Source organism: Sphaeramia orbicularis, chromosome 11, assembly GCF_902148855.1.
Source record: "Sphaeramia orbicularis chromosome 11, fSphaOr1.1, whole genome shotgun sequence".
Classification (NCBI taxonomy): Eukaryota; Metazoa; Chordata; class Actinopteri; order Kurtiformes; family Apogonidae; genus Sphaeramia; species Sphaeramia orbicularis.
Window position 1 is genome coordinate 11,292,025 of NC_043967.1, and position 18,378 is coordinate 11,310,402.

Genomic DNA, 18,378 nt, shown 5'->3' on the forward strand with positions numbered 1-18,378 from the left:
AGCTAAAATCTTATTAAACCAGGGGAGTATGCTCGTCACAGTCTTTACCAAACATTCTGTATTTCCTGTATTTATGAAACATGAATAACTGAAGCTGTTGTAACAGACTGAATAAAGAGCACAGCTTAGCAGATCAAAAATGTTTTATTTTAGAGAATTAAGGTGTAGTTACAATAAAAATGTGAGGTATTTCAGGATATAAATACATACTGTACGTTGAACAGGTAATTGTACAACATCAGGCAGTACAAAATGCAAGAGATAGATTTTCAAATTTCTGTTTTTAACAAAAAAGATGAAAAAAAACAGCCTAAATAATAACGAAGTGCTGACTTTCATCATTTAGTATTTTCTGTACATGTCCAAGGCAGATATCCCTGTTTAATGTAAACAGCAAATGATGAGTCCCATTTTAGATGATAACCACAAAGATATTCATTGCCAACTTTCATAATCATTCATGTACATGTACAAAAATGTCACTGTGGCAAAACAAATAAAAACACAATAAACATCACTGTCATGTTTAGCCAGCAGCATCAGAAACATGAAAAATAAACTTCAAATACAAAACTTTGAACATTACGTAGCATGAATACCAAATACTATCATTTGTATTTACTAAAAAAAATCTAAAATGATCACTTTGGAAAAGGATGATGGCATGTAAACCAGCTTTTTCATGCCAAAAAGCGCCACCACTTAGCAACATACGGCTTGGTGCTGCAGTTCAGCCATTTGATAAATATACATTATTCCTCAGACATTTCACTTTAAGTAACATCCCCAGTTTAGAGGATCACAAGAGGCAAGAGCTGATATTGTAAGAAGTGTTCTGCTTCAAATAGCTCAGCGGAAGGTGTAATAAACCCTGATTAATAGTTGAAATAATCAGCCCTGTTTCTCCAGGTTGCTCAGTTTTCCAGGAGCAGCGTTCCAAAGAGCCCAGTGAAAGATGTGTTAGCTGGCAGACTGTCACCCTTCCTACACTGGCTTGGAAACTAAAGTTACTCTCTTAAGTTCCCACCTTTAGCCTTTGGTGTAATCAGGTTACAGTGAGGGTCTCTTCCACCCTTTGTTTTGAAACACAGGAATAAAAGCCAGATGCATTTGGAATAATCAAAGTGAGGACAGAAAGTCTTTCAACCCCCCCTTCTTTTTCCCCTGGTTGTCCTCTCGCATGAGGATCTTGCTCAGACGCTGGACGACCCAGTTTTTTGCCTTGGGAGGCTTGGAGGAAGAGGATGACGAGTCCGACGCCGGGGTGTTGGAGGAAGCGGAGGAGGTGGAAGATCTGATAGGGAGGAAAAAGAAGGAGGGGAAGGATGAGGTAAGACATGGTAACTTAATACTTTGTTGGTTGGCAGGAAATGTTAAAAGTGTTCCGTCAACAAGTATCTGATCTGGCGGGCACAAATACCAACACGTACAGGCCGCGCAGCTTGTTGCATTTCAGTTAATGCTGAATAAATAGAAACTTAATCATTCAAATGACACATGACCCCCTTGGATGACTGTCACAAGTTTAGTACAAGAGGGTTATATTTTGTTTATTAAAAGTAGCTCTGGAGATATTAACACCAGCACCTAATGTAACTTACCTAGACGTGTGAAGAGGTGTCTTGTCTTTGCCAGGAGTCTTGGGGGTAGTCATGTTGGATCTGTTCGCCGACTGTGGCGTCTTGTGCTTCCCAACGCTCCCTGGTGTGTTGTGGGTCTTAGCGAGGGTACCTATAAACTCCCTGTTCATTCCTTTGTGTCTGGATGTCTTATTGCAAGTGTGGCAGGTGGCCATCTGGGATAAGAAGAGGAAAGGAACAGATTCATTAATATTGCATGGCCCGCATCTATATTCCACTCAGAGATAAAATGAGGTTTTGAGGTGAAGGCATACAAAAGAATCCCCCAAAGAATTCTTTACGAAATAAATCTGGCAGGTTTTCGAGAAGGTCCTTGAAAATACTCTCATATAATACAAATATATCTTCCATCTAAAGCTGCTCCAGGGGGCTTTTGTCATCCTGGCTATTGTTTTCTGTCAAACCCAGTGTTTCAACAGGCGCCGTTCTGTTTTTGTCTCAAGTTTTGCCCTGACCTCATCTGGACATTGATTTCAGCGTCAAGATGACTTGAGGGGAAAGACAGATCGGGACTAGCTGTGGTCGTGTCATGGCAGGCAAAGTAGGGATGTACTAAGTGTTGCCTCCATGTCCTGAGTGACCCAGGTCAGCACAAAGACGAACACTAATGCCCAGATGCACCGATGCTGTGGTCCAGGAGGTAGTTCACTTACCATCTGAGACTGAAACCCCCCCCCCCCCCCATTTTGGATTATCTTACATTTGGCTGTACAAACATGAAAATAACTCAGAGTTAAAGAAGGATGGAAGTGAGAGTCAGCCTAGGCCTGTTGCAGTGCAGTTTTCCCCCTTTTAGCCCCTAGATACTCATTTGCAAACTTTTTCAGTTGAACTCTTATTTAACAACAGTTTTGACACATCACCAGCCCTCCGTGTGACCTGGATTTTATATCGCACGCAAACAAAAAATTACGAGGTCTTAAATAAGGTAGAGCGTGCAGGATCTTGTGAGTATTACGAGGTGCGGTTGCTGGTTAACGAGATTTAAGACAACATTTGGCATCCTAAACCCCCATCTACCACTCTCTGGTGTTTCAATAAAGAAGGAGAATGTGCAGTGAACGACACTATGAGGACAGGCAAAATGTCTGTCATGAGTTACACAAAGGCACTTAGGAAAAGTTAACAATCAATATGAACTCAGTGAAGCACAATTCAGTTTCACAAACAACATGAGGTTTATCCACAAACACACTGCTGGTTTTCAACAGTATTTAAAGTTTTACCATTCTTTTTTACTTCTTTTGGACACAAATATGAGTTCAAGTCTATGCAATACTCTCTTTGTGAAGGAAAAAGTGAGAAATAGTGAAGCATTTAGACTTATTGACTCCGTTTAATCTCTGATGGATTAAATCCCAAAACTCCAAGTCAAAAGTCAGTTTTGCCACATGTACATCACCTACAGAAAACTTAAATTACAAAAGTCTAAGCACCCACAGTGCAAAACGAACACAGAAGTAAAAATAGAATAGAATATAAATCTAAACATTATAACTATAAACATAGAATATAACAATATAACAACAAAACAGCAGAGGGTTGAGGAGACAATAAATAGACAATAAAGGTGCAACAGTGAAACTAAACAGATGAAGTATTGGTAAAATAAAATAAGACTATAAACATCCAAATTTGCACCTGGCCAAACTGGCCCGAACAGCCCACAAGCGCAGAGGTCAGCAAGTCTGAGCCCAAGTGTTGACAGTTCTGAATGCTGAAGAGACGGAAAACTCACCGACACGAAGGTAGCCATTTCAGATTGTGACAGGTGTCCGTCTGTGTGCGAGTGTTGGAAGCGTAGGGTTTCGATCAACCGGGGAGGACAGAGTTCCTGTGTGTTCCTAAGTGACTTCGTGTGTCAAGTGTTTACTACTTGTGCCTGAGTCCGGCTTTATACAGACCAGCTGACCCACCCATCTATGTTTAGGGGCGTGGCTCCAAAGAGAACTGACCAATGCACCGTCACAAGGGCCAAACACTGGAGGACCGCCAGGACTCTGCTGCCGCTCAGTCTGTGATGACACACACTCCACTCATCCACACACATCACTGTCTGATAACTAAGTATGTACACAGGAGAAAAAAGCCTGAACTTAGCCCGAGCAGACTGCAACACACAGAGGTACAACTAAGAGTTGGAGCTCGGATCTAGTAACATCAACTATTGACTTTTTTCAATGCAGTAAAATTGCAGTAATTATAAATATTGATTTGAAAATGGGCTCAAATCAATAGAAACAAATAATGATGATGAATTATTGTGCAGCTCAGTCCAGAACATTTTGCTAAATAATGAACAAACCTTTATGGGAAACCATTGCAATCATTTGTTGGTATTTATTTATTCTTTATGACTAAGCTAAACAATAAGGTCATTAAAAGCAAATGGGTTCAATATGTTTGGTTTTTCTCTTCACTTTTTCACAAACTCCTAAAGCAGTACCGACTAAAAAAAGACAAATTTTGAACAACTGGGAATGACTTGAAAGACTTGGCTACCAGTGTTGGTGAGACTTAAACTACTACTATGAAGTTGAACTACATAGTTAAACTATACTGACAGTCAATAGAAACTTTGAGGTAGAAATGTCTGCATATTTCTACTTGTAGGGGGGTTGTAATTATTCATTATGGATTTATTGATGACTTAGTGCTCAGGTAATTGAGATAATGATGAGTTGTCATGTTGTCACAGTTCATTGCACATGGGTTGGTCTCTTTGCAAAAGTGGACCAAATACATATTGAGAAATACTCAGTGGGTCTCTGCACAATTTGAGGATTGGTTTTGAAGGCCTATATGAAGGCCCAAAAAAGGCCACCATTGTTAGTCCAGTGAACGGCATCATGCCACGTCTATCACCTGAACAACGTCTCCGGGTTGGCACTGGGTATGGTGGAGGCCGGTTTGAGCTCCAGTGATATAGCCAGGCCTATGTACGGGCTGTTCCCAACCCACAATCACAAACCTGGTTGAACGCCACAACACCACACCTAGTCTGAAGCATGCGCCAACGGATCGCCGCCTGCATCAAAGCAAACGGAGGCCATACCCGGTATTGACTGTTTGTGACTTTGTGTTTGGCAGCTGCCATTTTCTTTTGTTAAGTTTTTTGTTTTGAAAGTATTCTTGAAACTTTAGATTTTTGTTTCTGTATGCCAATACCCTAAACAAATGATTCATATGAAAAAATTTCAGTTTAGGGTTTCAAAATAAAAATTATGTCGAAAAATATGGTCTCAAAGTTTTCATTGACTGTGAGTGTACATTTTGCTGTAACTTGCTGGTAGTTGAACTACATTTATATTTTGTGTCATGTCAAGTAGTTCAAGGACTTTTTAGGTAATTTTTTGTGGTTTAACTACTAAATTTGCAAACTACAATTTTGGGCAACAACATAAAATTAAGGTTTTTTAGATGCATTTTTTGTAATATAAATTGTATTTCTCCATTGAACACAGACAGTCCCTTTTTCTTTCATCCTGAATTGCTCTGAAGATATGATCATGTCATGTCATGATGGCCAACGCTGCCTCTGATTGGTTTGCTCTGGCAGCACTGGAATACTTCGCAGATGTGCGATCATTACTAACATCATGTGGTTGCCACCACCATGGACAACCCTGCCGCCAGTGCCACCCGTGATCACAACATGTCACCCCAACCATGGCCATATTTTGTTTCATATACACCGCATGTACATTCTCAATTTAAGGCTGAAAATAAAAAGTAGTTGCTAAAACTACTTCTTCTAGCTGTAGTTTTACAAACTACATTTCTCCAGGGGTAGAAATATAGTTTGTTAGAACTACTGCCGTGCTGAACTACCTGTAGTTTTACAAGCTCCACTTGCAAAGTAACTTCCCAACACTGTTGGCTACAGCACTTCCTTGATGAACAGAGCCTAGGTTAAAGAAACTCAGCTGAGATTTTACTGCCACTCTAAAAAGAAAAGATACACCATTGTTTGTTAGTATTCACTCATGTTCTGACCATAAAGAAAGAAAAAAAGTTTCAAATCAAAAATAACCATCTTTCACAGTGTTATCTGTTCTATAAGAGTAAGATACACTAATGCAAAATCAAAATTAACAAAATAATCAAGCAATGAACTGCAGAATCAGAAACTAAAGGTGTATTTTTTTTTCTTGCTATATCTTGTAAGGTCTTTTCCAATGTTTTTGTCTTATTGCATCTTTTAAAAGTAACTTTCATTATTTACATCGATTTCATCTTGTTTGGTTTATTGTCATTTTCATTTTGTTTCATCTTTTAGATCTTGCTACATCTCGAATACTGTGTTCATCTTACTTAGCTTTGCCTTAAATATTTTATGCTGTTTTCCTCTTGTTGAGTCTTTCAGAATTTTAAATATTTATCTTACGTCTTTTTCTTTTTACATTATTCTCATCTTGTCACATTTTGTGTCATTTTCATCTTGCTTCATCTTTTACATTGTTTTTCACACTACTTTGTCATTTTCATCTGTTTGACCTTGTCTTTTACATCATTTTCTTCATGTTACGTCCTTTTCATTTTGTCATTTCTTTTACCTACACAGCCCAAATGTTTGCCTCATCTACTGTACAGTATGTGGATGCAGACTCAGTGTCATGTTGTGTGGTCTCTGAGGTATCACATCCATTTCTTACTGAGCCAAAAATAGCAATAGTTGCTGGTGAGTCGTTAAATTAAAAGACAGCACTCAACTGTTCAACTCTTTGTCTCTCCTGAATGTGACACCTCATACATACTTAAACTTAGCAAAGCCCTCCTGACCATTATAATCTATAAAATGATTATCATCAGAATGTAACTCATAAAACAGTTTGTTCCAACTGCACAGATGCAGCAGGAACAGACCATTTTTAACACACACAACGTTATGACCAGTATATAAACCTGTTAAAATGTATCTTGCAGGAATATTAAAATGCTATGATGTCATAGTGGTACCAGTTAAAATTGCATTTTCACTTAAAGGTCCTGTACAGACTTTCTGCATGATCTTGAAAAAGTATCATTTTTATATACCTGCCTGACTGTAGTCCACAATTTAAAATGAGATTATCAGCACCAAAACAGGGTATTTCCAAATGCTATTTCCAGCGTTCCTGGCTGGGTCAGACATGACTGGACTGCTTTACGGCAGACTTATGCCACTATGACAACACCACACCGACCGGCAGAGTTTAGTAGTGAGACAAGCTGAACAAGTGAGGAGTAAGATCTGTCCTTTTTCCTAAAGAAAGGGATTTCTTGGATTTATTTAGTTGTAATGGTGGAACCTGGAACTGGAGCTAGACTGGCAGAAAGAAAAAGAAAACTAAACGGTAGAGGGATAGAGCCCAGACTAAAACACTGGTAAACCTCTGCATTGAACTGATGGATAGAAATAAGGGAGTTAAAGGAGTGAAAACAGATCTGGAGTTGTCCCTCTTCCTTCTCCACAGGTATAAAATGCTTCTGGTCTTTCTACATATGCACTGGAACATTGGATTGGACTATAGTGTCTGTTGGTAGCTCAGTCAAACATTTAGTAAACACTTCTGTTTTAGCCACATGGCTAGCTCTGTGATGGGGCTAATATGTTTGATTTGGAGCATTGTTTCAGTCCAAACTAAGGGCTTTGGAAGGTGAGACTGAAATGGTTCTGTATGGAGTTGAATGTTCATGCTGGGGCCTGGATACTAAACTGTCCTTCAGGAACAAGACAATTCTAACAGTAGAACACTGTGAATGCAAACGGCTGAAGTAGCTAGTGTTGAACTGCTAATGCAGAATGATGAAGATGTTGAATGACTGAAGTCATTTATGAAAATAATTGAATACGCTGTGGAAAAGCTAGAGCAAATATATATTATTGGGACATGCTTTAGAACACTGGTTTGTGAGTAACACTCTGGAGCTCCAGAGTAAAAGAGACATAGAACCAGGAGTCAACAGTTAGGTTTCACTTTTGTTTTCACCCCAGTTACTAAACTATGGTACAAACGGACTCTATGAAGTTTGCTTGTTGTCTTGTTTAAAATGTCACTTTGCACCTGCAAGTTACTGTCTGGAAAAAGAAATGCAGAGTCGTAAAGAGGATCTGCTCTTCAGTCATTAGCTTCAAATGCACGTCTTGGCCGGAAGTTACGCCCTTTCTACAGTAAGTGCTACTGCTCATGGGAAGAAGTCTTTGTCCCTAAAAAACACCACTGATTCCAGCCAAAGGTGTCACTGCAATCCACTTTAAATGAATTCTCCATACAGGGCCTTTAAGTAGAAATCATTCATCCTTAAAACAAACATACATTAACACCACAACTAACTACCTTCCAATCAGCTCCAGAGTGCATCATCTCTTCTACAATGCAACACTTGTCAATATTTGCTACTTAAAGAGGTTGTAGAACACAACTTGTCCACAAGTGCATAATCTGATGACAAAAATACAACATGGACAATCAAGTCTGACAGCTCTCCAAGATAACTTTCTTGATGAAACAAGGCATACACTGTATATGGCCGACAGCAAGAATATATCCCCAAACTCCCCCCAATCCTCTGCTATATATAAATCTATCCACGATAATTGTTAGACAATCGATATGAACTCAATTTGAGCTACATCGACCTGATAGTGGCAGAATAACGATCAGACAATTTTTCCCCACAAAGCTCCACTGAGTGAATGAAAGTGACACCATATGAACTGTAGCAGAGACTAAGGAACTGGAAACCCTTTTACTTACAATGGAATGATCCAGACCTCCTCTTCTTCCTGGTTTTTATGGCGGTTGGCAAGGCAACAATGTGCACTGTGTACTGGTGAAATGTACAAAATCTAAGCAATTTTAATGTATTATAATGGGCTCTATTCATCGGTGAAAACTTTAAATATCAGAAATATCTGAATGACGTCATTTTTTTCAATACTGGACCAATAATTATTAATGCTGATAGTTATTGTGCATCTCCTAATATTGTATTCACTTTTTGCAATTGGATCCTTTGAAATCCCTCTAAATTGTACCCACTGAGCCCTTAAACTCAATTTAAAGTGAAATAAATGCACATGAATGCATCTTTCCAAATTTCAACTCAGTCTTCTTTTCAGCCATTCACCTCAAACCTACTGTGTTATGATGAGTATTTGCTTGACCATTATTTATTTTGTTATTACCTACCATACATACCCTATTTCCACCTGCAGATCATTAAAGTTTCATTTCAACAAATATATAATAGTCGCTTTTCCATTGGACATATGCACAAAACTTTACCAATATTTATTACATGTCAAAAAAACAGAAGTGTGTGATGTCGGTTTTTCCACTAAATCACAAATGTGATGATTTGCTTATTTATTATCGTGAGATGACACAAGAAGTCATTCCATAAACATGGTAACGAATGGAAATATGGTGTTGATTTACAGATATATTCATTATCGTTATATATTACCCCTCTATCTTGTACTAAATTAAAAAATGATTGGGTTTCCTGGTATGTCCACACATACTGCGACATGTTTCTTCTTCTTCTTTGTTTGTTGTAACGTATGGCAACATCCGTTTTTTTATTTCACCTGACTAGTTGCGAAAAAAGGTCTTTCCATTGCAGTTTTGTGTGATATACCATTTGGACTACGCCCGAAAAACCACCTCTTGCCAGTGCAAAAACTTTTAATCAAAAAATCAGATTCAGAAAACTTTGTTTATCCCATATGGGAAATTCATTTGCAGCTTGCCACAGATATCAACCCACATCCAAAGTGCAATGTGACAACATATATAAATCAGTGCACAAATACAGGATCATTGAAAGCAACTACAAATAAATGCATTTAAATAATCAACAATAAATAATCAATAAATACCATTGCAGACTACAAGACTAAAATGAGACTTTTGGTGAAATTGTCGTTTTTCCATTAGGTAAATTTTTATGTGAAAGTTATATTTGCGCAACTTGAGGGTCAATGGAAAAGCGACTAGGGTCATGGTGCCAAATCCTCAAACAAAAACTATTTGTTTCCGTTCTATAAACCGAGCAGTAGCCTTAACAGTAACACACACTAGAGGTGATAAGGGCTGTAGATATTTAGGGAACAACCTAGATTTTATGTGTTTGAAGTGGGAAGACTTTGCACTGAGAGTTAAGAGGAAGAAAAACACTTTAGCAAAACGTGAGTGTGTTTTATAGTGGAGTGGATCACACACAGACGGACAGCTGGCTGCAGAGGGATGTTTACAGCTTGAATGAGCTCATGCCGTTTATCCTCTTGTCCTCTGGTTACCACTGGTGGCCCCACTATCAACAGCTGGCCTGCACTGAGGTACCGATACAACAGGTTCTATGAAAAGAAACTTTTACCCAGTGATGATCAGACCGTCTGTGTGCATGCACCGGCAAAAATGAAAAGTTATAAAGATTGAACTATGAGGCTGCAGTTACTAAGCGCTGACTATAACCCGAAATGAAATCCCACCTATCACGTGTAGCCGTTTAATTTACACTAATCCTTAGTCATGTAGTCTATGCACTTAGACAGACACACGTGAGCTGGTGACACCAAGAGATTTGATTTCCTCCTCATCCTGGGCGGCTGATCCCAGCAGCAGACAGAGCTGCACACAGGCCAATAAAGCATATGGTCGCAGCTTTAGGGGAAGCAGAGGATAAACAAGCACCTATATACACGGCAGCTGAATATTAAGGACAACTGTTGTTTGCAGATGAACGACAAGAACTCGAAGGTGAATCTCTGCTGCACAGAAAATCCAGATTCATCATATGTTTCAGAGGAGCTGGGGATTTACGGATTATAAAAATGATACATTAAGTGTCTATTTTTGCCCCAAATCTTCTACGTACAGTCCTACCCACAGTAACTGCAGTTTATTAGTTTCTACTTGCTCTGAGTTCTTCACTTTTAATTTCCATGTACATTTAAAAAGCTCTACATATTTTTCATTTAGTTTCTCATTACATATTACATTATATTACAAATAAAGAAACCCATGATTGATGACAGCAGAAAAAGTCGGATGAAAGCATTCGACTAACACTGGGTTTTAAAAGACTGGTTTCAATTTGGTAAAGTTAGAAAGAAGTTTTATGACTTTATAAGAAACTACATAACTGTTGAATTGAACTAAGTAATAAATACCTAAATAAGTCAATCTATAAATAAATCTCCATCAACATCAAAGCAATGAATCAATTAATCTGGAACTGAATGTCAAAATAATCAAAATCCAAATGAGTGTAGGTGTAATTCTTATATTTTGAAGTGTTGTTTTTACCTCAAACTCAGTAATTCCTCTTGCAATGTGATATCATGACCCACATAAATATATATGCCACTTTTAATTGACGTGCTATCTATACACATTATAAGCTTTCCACGTGTTAGGGTTAGGTGAACTGGAGATCTTGACATCAATTGATACAAGAAACGGCATTGAATAACACGCCACAGGTCGAAAATGCATACCTATAGCACGCCAAATGCCATAAGAACTGGTGTCACATACAACGCCATTTCATGAATTCAGTCTCCCTCTTGAGAATCCTACGGCTGTTCCTATCGACTCAGATTAATCGATATATCTTCAGAAAGAAGGTTACACATGAGACATGGTTTACAAATCTGTATTTTTTTTTTTACTAAAGGCCCCATATTGTGCAGTTATTTTGTTCACATACATCACTCAGTGTGAACTGGGGTGAAAATAAAGCAGATTTTACCTCAGTTCTATCAGATTTTGTTTCCCATTTTCCCGCAAAATCACGTTTGCGCTCCTAGTTTTAGTTGAAGCTTTTCATTGTCTACACTAAACCTATTCCTACACTAATTAATCCTGACTTCTCTCCTGTAACTTACGCAGCTTGTGTTTGTGTTTAACATGAAACACTACCTGCAACAGTAACAGATACACTTAACCTTGGACCCACACTTCATGTGAGTTTAGTTCTGATTATAGAAGGGAGAAAACATCAGCACCTGCTGCTCATGTATTAAACCATAAAATATAGGATGAGGAGACATAAAACCTAAGACATGAGGCTGTGAGAGAGCAAATATCTGTCGCTCCATCAGTGGGACCATTTCTTATTGCTCATTATCATTATTATTATTAATAATTACTATTACTTATACTACTTGCATCGTTGTTACAACTACTATTACTATCATCACTTTATTATAACTTTTATTCTGTGATTATACACACACATACATATTGTGCATATTACAATATTATAACATAACATAATAGGTATTTATCAATCAAATTTTATTTATATAGTGCCAAATCATAGCAATAGTTATCTCATGACACTTTACATATAGAGCTGGTTGAAAATAGACTCTTTATTATTCATTATTATTACAATTACTTATTATTACTATACTGTTATTTGTTGTTTTAGTAGTACTTTCCAATGTGCAACTGTCTGTTTTTTTCACTACTGTTTTTTAAAAATAGTTAATTTATAGTTTTTACCTCTGTCAAGGAGGTTGTGTTTTCACCGGTGTTGGTCTGTCTGTCCGTTTGTGTGCAAGATAACTCAAAAAGTTATGGATGGATTTGGAAGAAAATTTCATGAAATGTTGATACTGGCACAAGGAACAAACAAGAAAAGCACTCGGAGAGCACAGACCTCCGCCAAGACAGATCTGCCCCCCCTGATCACCACCAAAATTTAATCATTTGTTCCTTGTGCCAGTATCAACATTTCCTGAAAATTTCATGCAAATCCATCCATAACTTTTTGAGTTATCTTGCTAACAAACAAACAAACAAACGTGCAAACAAACGTGTAAACACACAAAGCAAAGTGATCACAATAGGTAAGGTAGAGGTAATGATTTAATTTTGGTGGTGATCGTGGGGGGGGGGGGGGACAACAACGACTTATCTGCCTTGGCGGAGGTCTGCACTCTTCGAGTGGTTTTCTAGTTGTATTATTATTTTCTTATAATATTTCTTATACTGTACATTCGGTGTTGTGCTGCTATTGGAATCTCAATTTCCTGATGACTCTGCCTAAGGGATCAATAAAGTCACGAAACTTTTCACGAAAGCATGTCTTAAGAGTCCATGAGCAGCAGAGCTAAGAGATTTCGGAGTGTTTCGCAGTCCTTAGTTAAACCTGTGCTCTGTTTGGCCCGGTGCTGAGGAAAAAAGAGAAGGGAGGGTCATGAGTTCAACACTTCTCAGGTTCCTCTGTAGATGTGTGAGAATCTCATCCCAGGAAAGTTTGCTGGGGCTGAGTGAGACCTGCCAGGCTGTTCACGTCTTCTCACTGTCATATATATATATATATATATATATATATATATATATATATATTAGTGTGTGTAAACTCACTTCTGCATTTGTGTGTAACACATGCCTATAGGCTCCAACTGCTCACATTGTGTATAAAACTTTAGTTACGACAATCGCAAGAGGGAGAAACGCAAGTGAAAAGGGACCAAAAAAACATGGCACAAACAGCGACGCGCACAGACCCACATAAATCAATTCTGCAGATGGACTCTTCGTTCTATTATTAGCACAGGCTCCATAAATACCTCCCTTCCTGTGTGTGTGTGTTGCTGTCTCTCTCGGCTGCCAGAGGTCAGCTCGAGTTGATTAATTTGACCTTGGCAGTGCGATACCACCCGAGAGGAGAGGGGAGGAGAGGGTGGTAGAGCCAGAGTGTGAGTGACACAAGTATGTGCTCGTAGGGACTTAGAATAGAATAAAAGCCTCACAATAGTGTAGAAGAGTACACACTGTAAAAAAGATCTTTGATTACCTAAAAGAAAAAATGGGTAAAAAGAGACATCGAATATTACGGAGTACATTTAAAGTCTTAAAACATTCATTGAAAGGCTTCTTAGAAATGTAATCAATGTATCTAATGCATACTGTTTTTTATAAAGAGAACTACAATAACGTGACAATAAAAGCAAATTCACAGTTATACAGATTTATCAAAAACAGTTAGATTTACTCAATATTTCACAAAACTTAATTTAGATCAGCAGGTGGATATATTTAAATTTTTTAATATACTAAAGCTCTGGGTAAAATTTTGTTTGTTTTTTTTAATAGAAATACTGCCCTATGGTGGCCAAAAATATAGATTGACTCTAAAACATTAGTAGGTAAGTAGATAAGCAGAAAAACACTAGAATATATACTAAACATAACATGATGTGCAGTTTTAATCAGTGGTGTAGTGGTCCCTGTACTCCAGAAAAACGCCGTTCTAGAAACAGCAACATATAAAACTACTGTATTTAGTTTACCCAAAAATCCATCAGTAGTATTTGCTCATTATTATAAAATGATCATGACTTGATCAGGAGCAGTTTATAGGTATTAGTGGTCACACAAGCAGCTGCATGAATGGAAATGTATTCAACATGACGCAAACATAGGATAACGTTACCCTTTCGTAACATTAGCCTTGCATAACGTTAGCCTTCATAACATTAGCCTTTCATAACGTTAGCCTTTCATAACACTAGCCTTTCATAACGTTAGCCTACTCACATAGTTGAATTATTGGTGACAAAATCTCTTCTCCTCTAAATGTACAGTCATATGACCAGTAGTTTAAAACAGTGACTCATTCTGAAACCACCTAAAAACTTACTCAGAATTATGTATTCCATGAAAGTAGGTTCTCTTGATATGTGCCACTCATTTGAAAGATGTTTATTCTGCCTTTTTCGTTCTCATTTCCAATAATTGAGCATCATTCAACGAGATGTGCAGTGACCTGTCAATCAACTGGGGTGGAACTGGCACTTGAGGTGTCCAATCAGGTTCCAGAGGTGGCCGGTGCTAAGCAGAGTCCTGGCTCTGGTGCTAAATTAGCAATATTTTCCATGACCCGCCCTACTCTGCCTCTGACTGGCTCATCAGTCATCATGCCTAAAGTTAACCAATCTAATCAGTGAAGGTACCAAGTACTAGCCAATTAGAGGCAGAGTAGGGTGGGTCATGGCTTCACCATCCTAGGGGAAAACATGGGTAATTTGGCTCAGATATTACTGAAGTTAGAAGTGGGCATACGCAATGCTGACTGAAAAATAAGTAAGTATACTTTGTATACTGCCGTATACCCTGGACTACACCACTGGTTTTAATCCCCCTCAGCCAAATATAGTGAAAAATTCTGTTGAAAGTTACTGCCCTATAATTTAGATTAGATTTGTGTAAAACTTATTACATAAATACATATTTATATTTGAAAATACTCAGATATTATAACTGCACAAAGCAATTTGACCTTGGAAAGTAGGTCAAGGTCACATATTTTCAATAGGCTTCTGCTCCATGCCAAGATGCATCCACAGTATAAATTTGGTGCAGGTATGTCAATGGGCTCTTCAGATAATGCGATTATGTTGTTGAATGGACAGACGACAAAACAATTACAATGCACCTCGGCCATGGGGTTAAAACTAAAAGTAAAATATAATGGCAGATGTGTTCGACTAAAATAGAAATAGTAATGTGAATAAGATAGAATATCTCATGTACAATATGACATATAATACTGCAAAATGTCCAAAGTCGGTGCAGTTGGCCAAATAGCAGCCGCATCTGTGTCAGAACAAAAGGATAAATATGCACATATACAGCACTGTGCATTTGTTGAAAAAGAAACATCGTAAGTTAAACCGTTTTTTCTAACTGTCCTTTTTCCACAGACTTTTTGAAGCCCCCTTCTATATTACTAAGAGTAGCTACAAATGCATATGTGTGGTCATGTTTTTCAGACCATATATGCACGTTTGTTTCAATACTATGCACATATTTCCTGCACTTTTCTTATTAGAAAGTAAGACACAGCTGCCTAAGACTTTATCACCATACTGTGCATAGTTGAACACATACACCGTACATATTAATCTACATGGTGGCATAAATCCACATGAATAGACTACATATAAAATGTTGGACATTTCTAGTTATTTGTGTCCATTTGGCAGGAATGTAGATATAAACAACACATTCAGAAGTAGAAAAGCACTTGGAGCAGTCCACCAAGGCAGATCAGTCCCCCCCCAATCACCACCAAAATGGAATCATTTGTTCCTTGCGCCAGTATCAACATTTCCTGAAAATTTCATCAAAATCCATCCATAACCTTTTGAGTTATCTTGCTAACAGACAGACAGACAAACCCCAATGATAACATCTTTGGTGGAGGTAATTGACAGTGATTCCAATTTTGGCTTTTCCACTGACATTACCAGCTCAACTTGACCCTGGGGCACCGATAAGAGGGGTAAACATGACAAATTCATGGGGCCCAGTATTTGTGGGGGGCCCATAGAGCAGTGGAGGGGGCCCAGTGGATACAGAAGTTGTGAAAATTTTGTGTAAGATCCGCTGTATATAAGAGGTGTAGAAATCGGGAAGCAAACGTTGAAAGAATGTTAAGTTTCGTTTTCACGGTATCATAAGTGACGCTGTTTATGGACCGCACCTCCATGTACATACCCCCACGTACATACTTTCATGGGGCCCATAATTGGCAGTAGCGCCCCTGACTTGACCTGACTTGCCTCAGCTTCATTTTGGTAACAGCCTGGTGCATTTCCACCGCAGGTAAAACATCACTGCAGCTGGTTATGGGTAAACTATCGTGATGTCTTCAGCGCAATGGTAGCAACAACAGAGTTCCTACAAGTTGAATTTAAAACTTTTTAAGACCTTTTTAAGACTATTTAGAGCAGAATTGAATGCCCATTTCACGGCCATACTGGCAAAAATTGGTAACTCCTAAAATTTAGGAAAATATATTTATTCACTCCAACACGGTGATTCCCACCGTTGAGAGAACATTTCTCACCAGGGACTGTAAAGTTAGCAAGAATTGATTCTTAATTTCAGTATAAATTGTCAGGTGGAACTGAGTAGACTAACATTACTTTCTTTGCAGCTTGGACATTTAACAGACACATTTAAAGCAGTTTATGGCAACGTAACTTAAGACCTACCATATCAAATTTAATACCTTTTAAAGACTTTTTTTACGTATTACATGCAGATTTGTAAAGCCTTTTAAGACTTTTTAAGACCCCGCAGGACCCCTTAACAAGTAAGACAAGAGTCAAACAGGAAACTTTAAATTCTAAGCTAGAATTTCCAAAATAAAACACCATATTAAACTTCAGAAATTTCCCACTAACTTGGCATTGGTGTCCCATGTCACAACAGGATGACGCACAAACAACCTGGTTCAGGATCCATCAGTCTGTGCCCTGCATGATTTTATGTCACATTTTGTATTGCTTTGGCTTGATCCGAAACTCAGTGAAATAGTATCTGATGGTACCTGGTGGTCTTATAAACCTTCAGAGGAAAAGCGGCAAATCATTTATTGCATTATAATGAATATTACATTCCATTTCTGTGACTAGATCCTCCTAAATCCCTGTAAATCTTACACCCTGGATGTTGCCAGAATTTATTCATTTCCACACGACTGAATATCATCTCATTGTTCACATTTGCTCTTTCAATTTCATTTCATTTACGGACATTACTACTGATAAATGATTTAAATAATCCTCCACATTTGTTAAAACTCTCTTTAGTCTGTTTTATGAAGCAAATCTCCCATGCATTTACTAAGTATTAACTCACCCCAGCCTCAGTTTCCAGTGTAAATGTTGATTGTGTGACAGAGTTTTCAATATATCTGTGTGACTCAAAAGCATGTGTGCGAGTGCACTCTGTGCGAGTCATTCGAGAACACATCAATACACCATAAAGCCCAAAGCAGAAGAGCAGTTTGGGGATCGATATGAGGCAAACGCAGGCCGGGTAAACTTTCGTCTAACCGTGGCCTTGCATGGTGAGAGTGCAGCCAGCCACTTAAGTCACAATGTCTGGAAAGCAGGCTGCCTGGTAAACACGTAGAGAAACCCGATATGAATGCAGAGCCGGCTACACACAGCCATTGAAACAAAAATAAAAGAGAAGATGTCACATGTGCATCTTTGTTTCTGTCTCTGTTGGTGGTGATAAAGGTCACCATTTATCCTGCGCTGCAACACAAGGTTTGAATCAGATCTAAACAGCACAGAGTGGGAAGAGCGAGTCAATTTACATAGTTAGAGGAGAAAATAAGACGGCTCATCAAGGAAAAGGTTAAAAAGCATTTTCGAGCTCAACAATAAAAAGATATATTATATACTGCTAATAAACAGTGAGAACGAACTTTAGATTTATTCCGAGGTACGCTGTCTTTGATTGGTTTCCAGAAATAAATCCCCACCTCACGACCTTTACAACAGTTGCAAAAGCAAAGTAAATTCTTCCCATAAACCTAAATTATGAGGGACTATCCTCTACAGTGCTTTAAATTTGAAGTAAAAAGAGTATGTAATATTTTACAAAGGAAATTGCACATAAATGTCTGAAGAAAAATGGGCTGCATTTCAATTTGCATGAAGTCTTGGACCTGAGGACACACCTGGGTTGTCCTGCACACAGGCACAGTTTTTTAGGGGATTTAGGACTGAACAGAAACAGCTACAGAGACAGATCTGCATGAGGAGCTCTCTGTAATAAGTAGGTAGGAGCCCATATGTGTCTGAATAACTGATATTCCTTGAATGGCATTGCACACATGCTGACAGATAACTGTTAGGGAGTGAGGATCCAAAAACTGGACAGGGGCAGCTTTCCAACACTCACGTCTGTGCCAACATACGGTTAAACGTACA

General features: G+C 38.3%; 1 protein-coding gene across 1 annotated transcript in view; it reads right to left on the reverse strand.

Annotated features, from left to right (window-relative positions):
* Nucleotides 1-128: 128 nt before the first annotated feature.
* rmp24 (ribonuclease MRP subunit p24) overlaps nucleotides 129-18,378 on the reverse strand; it is a 56,909-nt gene continuing 38,659 nt past the window's right edge. Inside the window, exons 4-5 of the mRNA XM_030147526.1 lie at nucleotides 1,602-1,795; nucleotides 129-1,294 (exon numbers count right to left, since the gene is read on the reverse strand). Of these exons, the coding sequence (XP_030003386.1) occupies nucleotides 1,120-1,294; nucleotides 1,602-1,795 (369 nt within the window). The 3' untranslated portion in view covers nucleotides 129-1,119. The remainder of the gene's footprint in view (nucleotides 1,295-1,601; nucleotides 1,796-18,378) is intronic.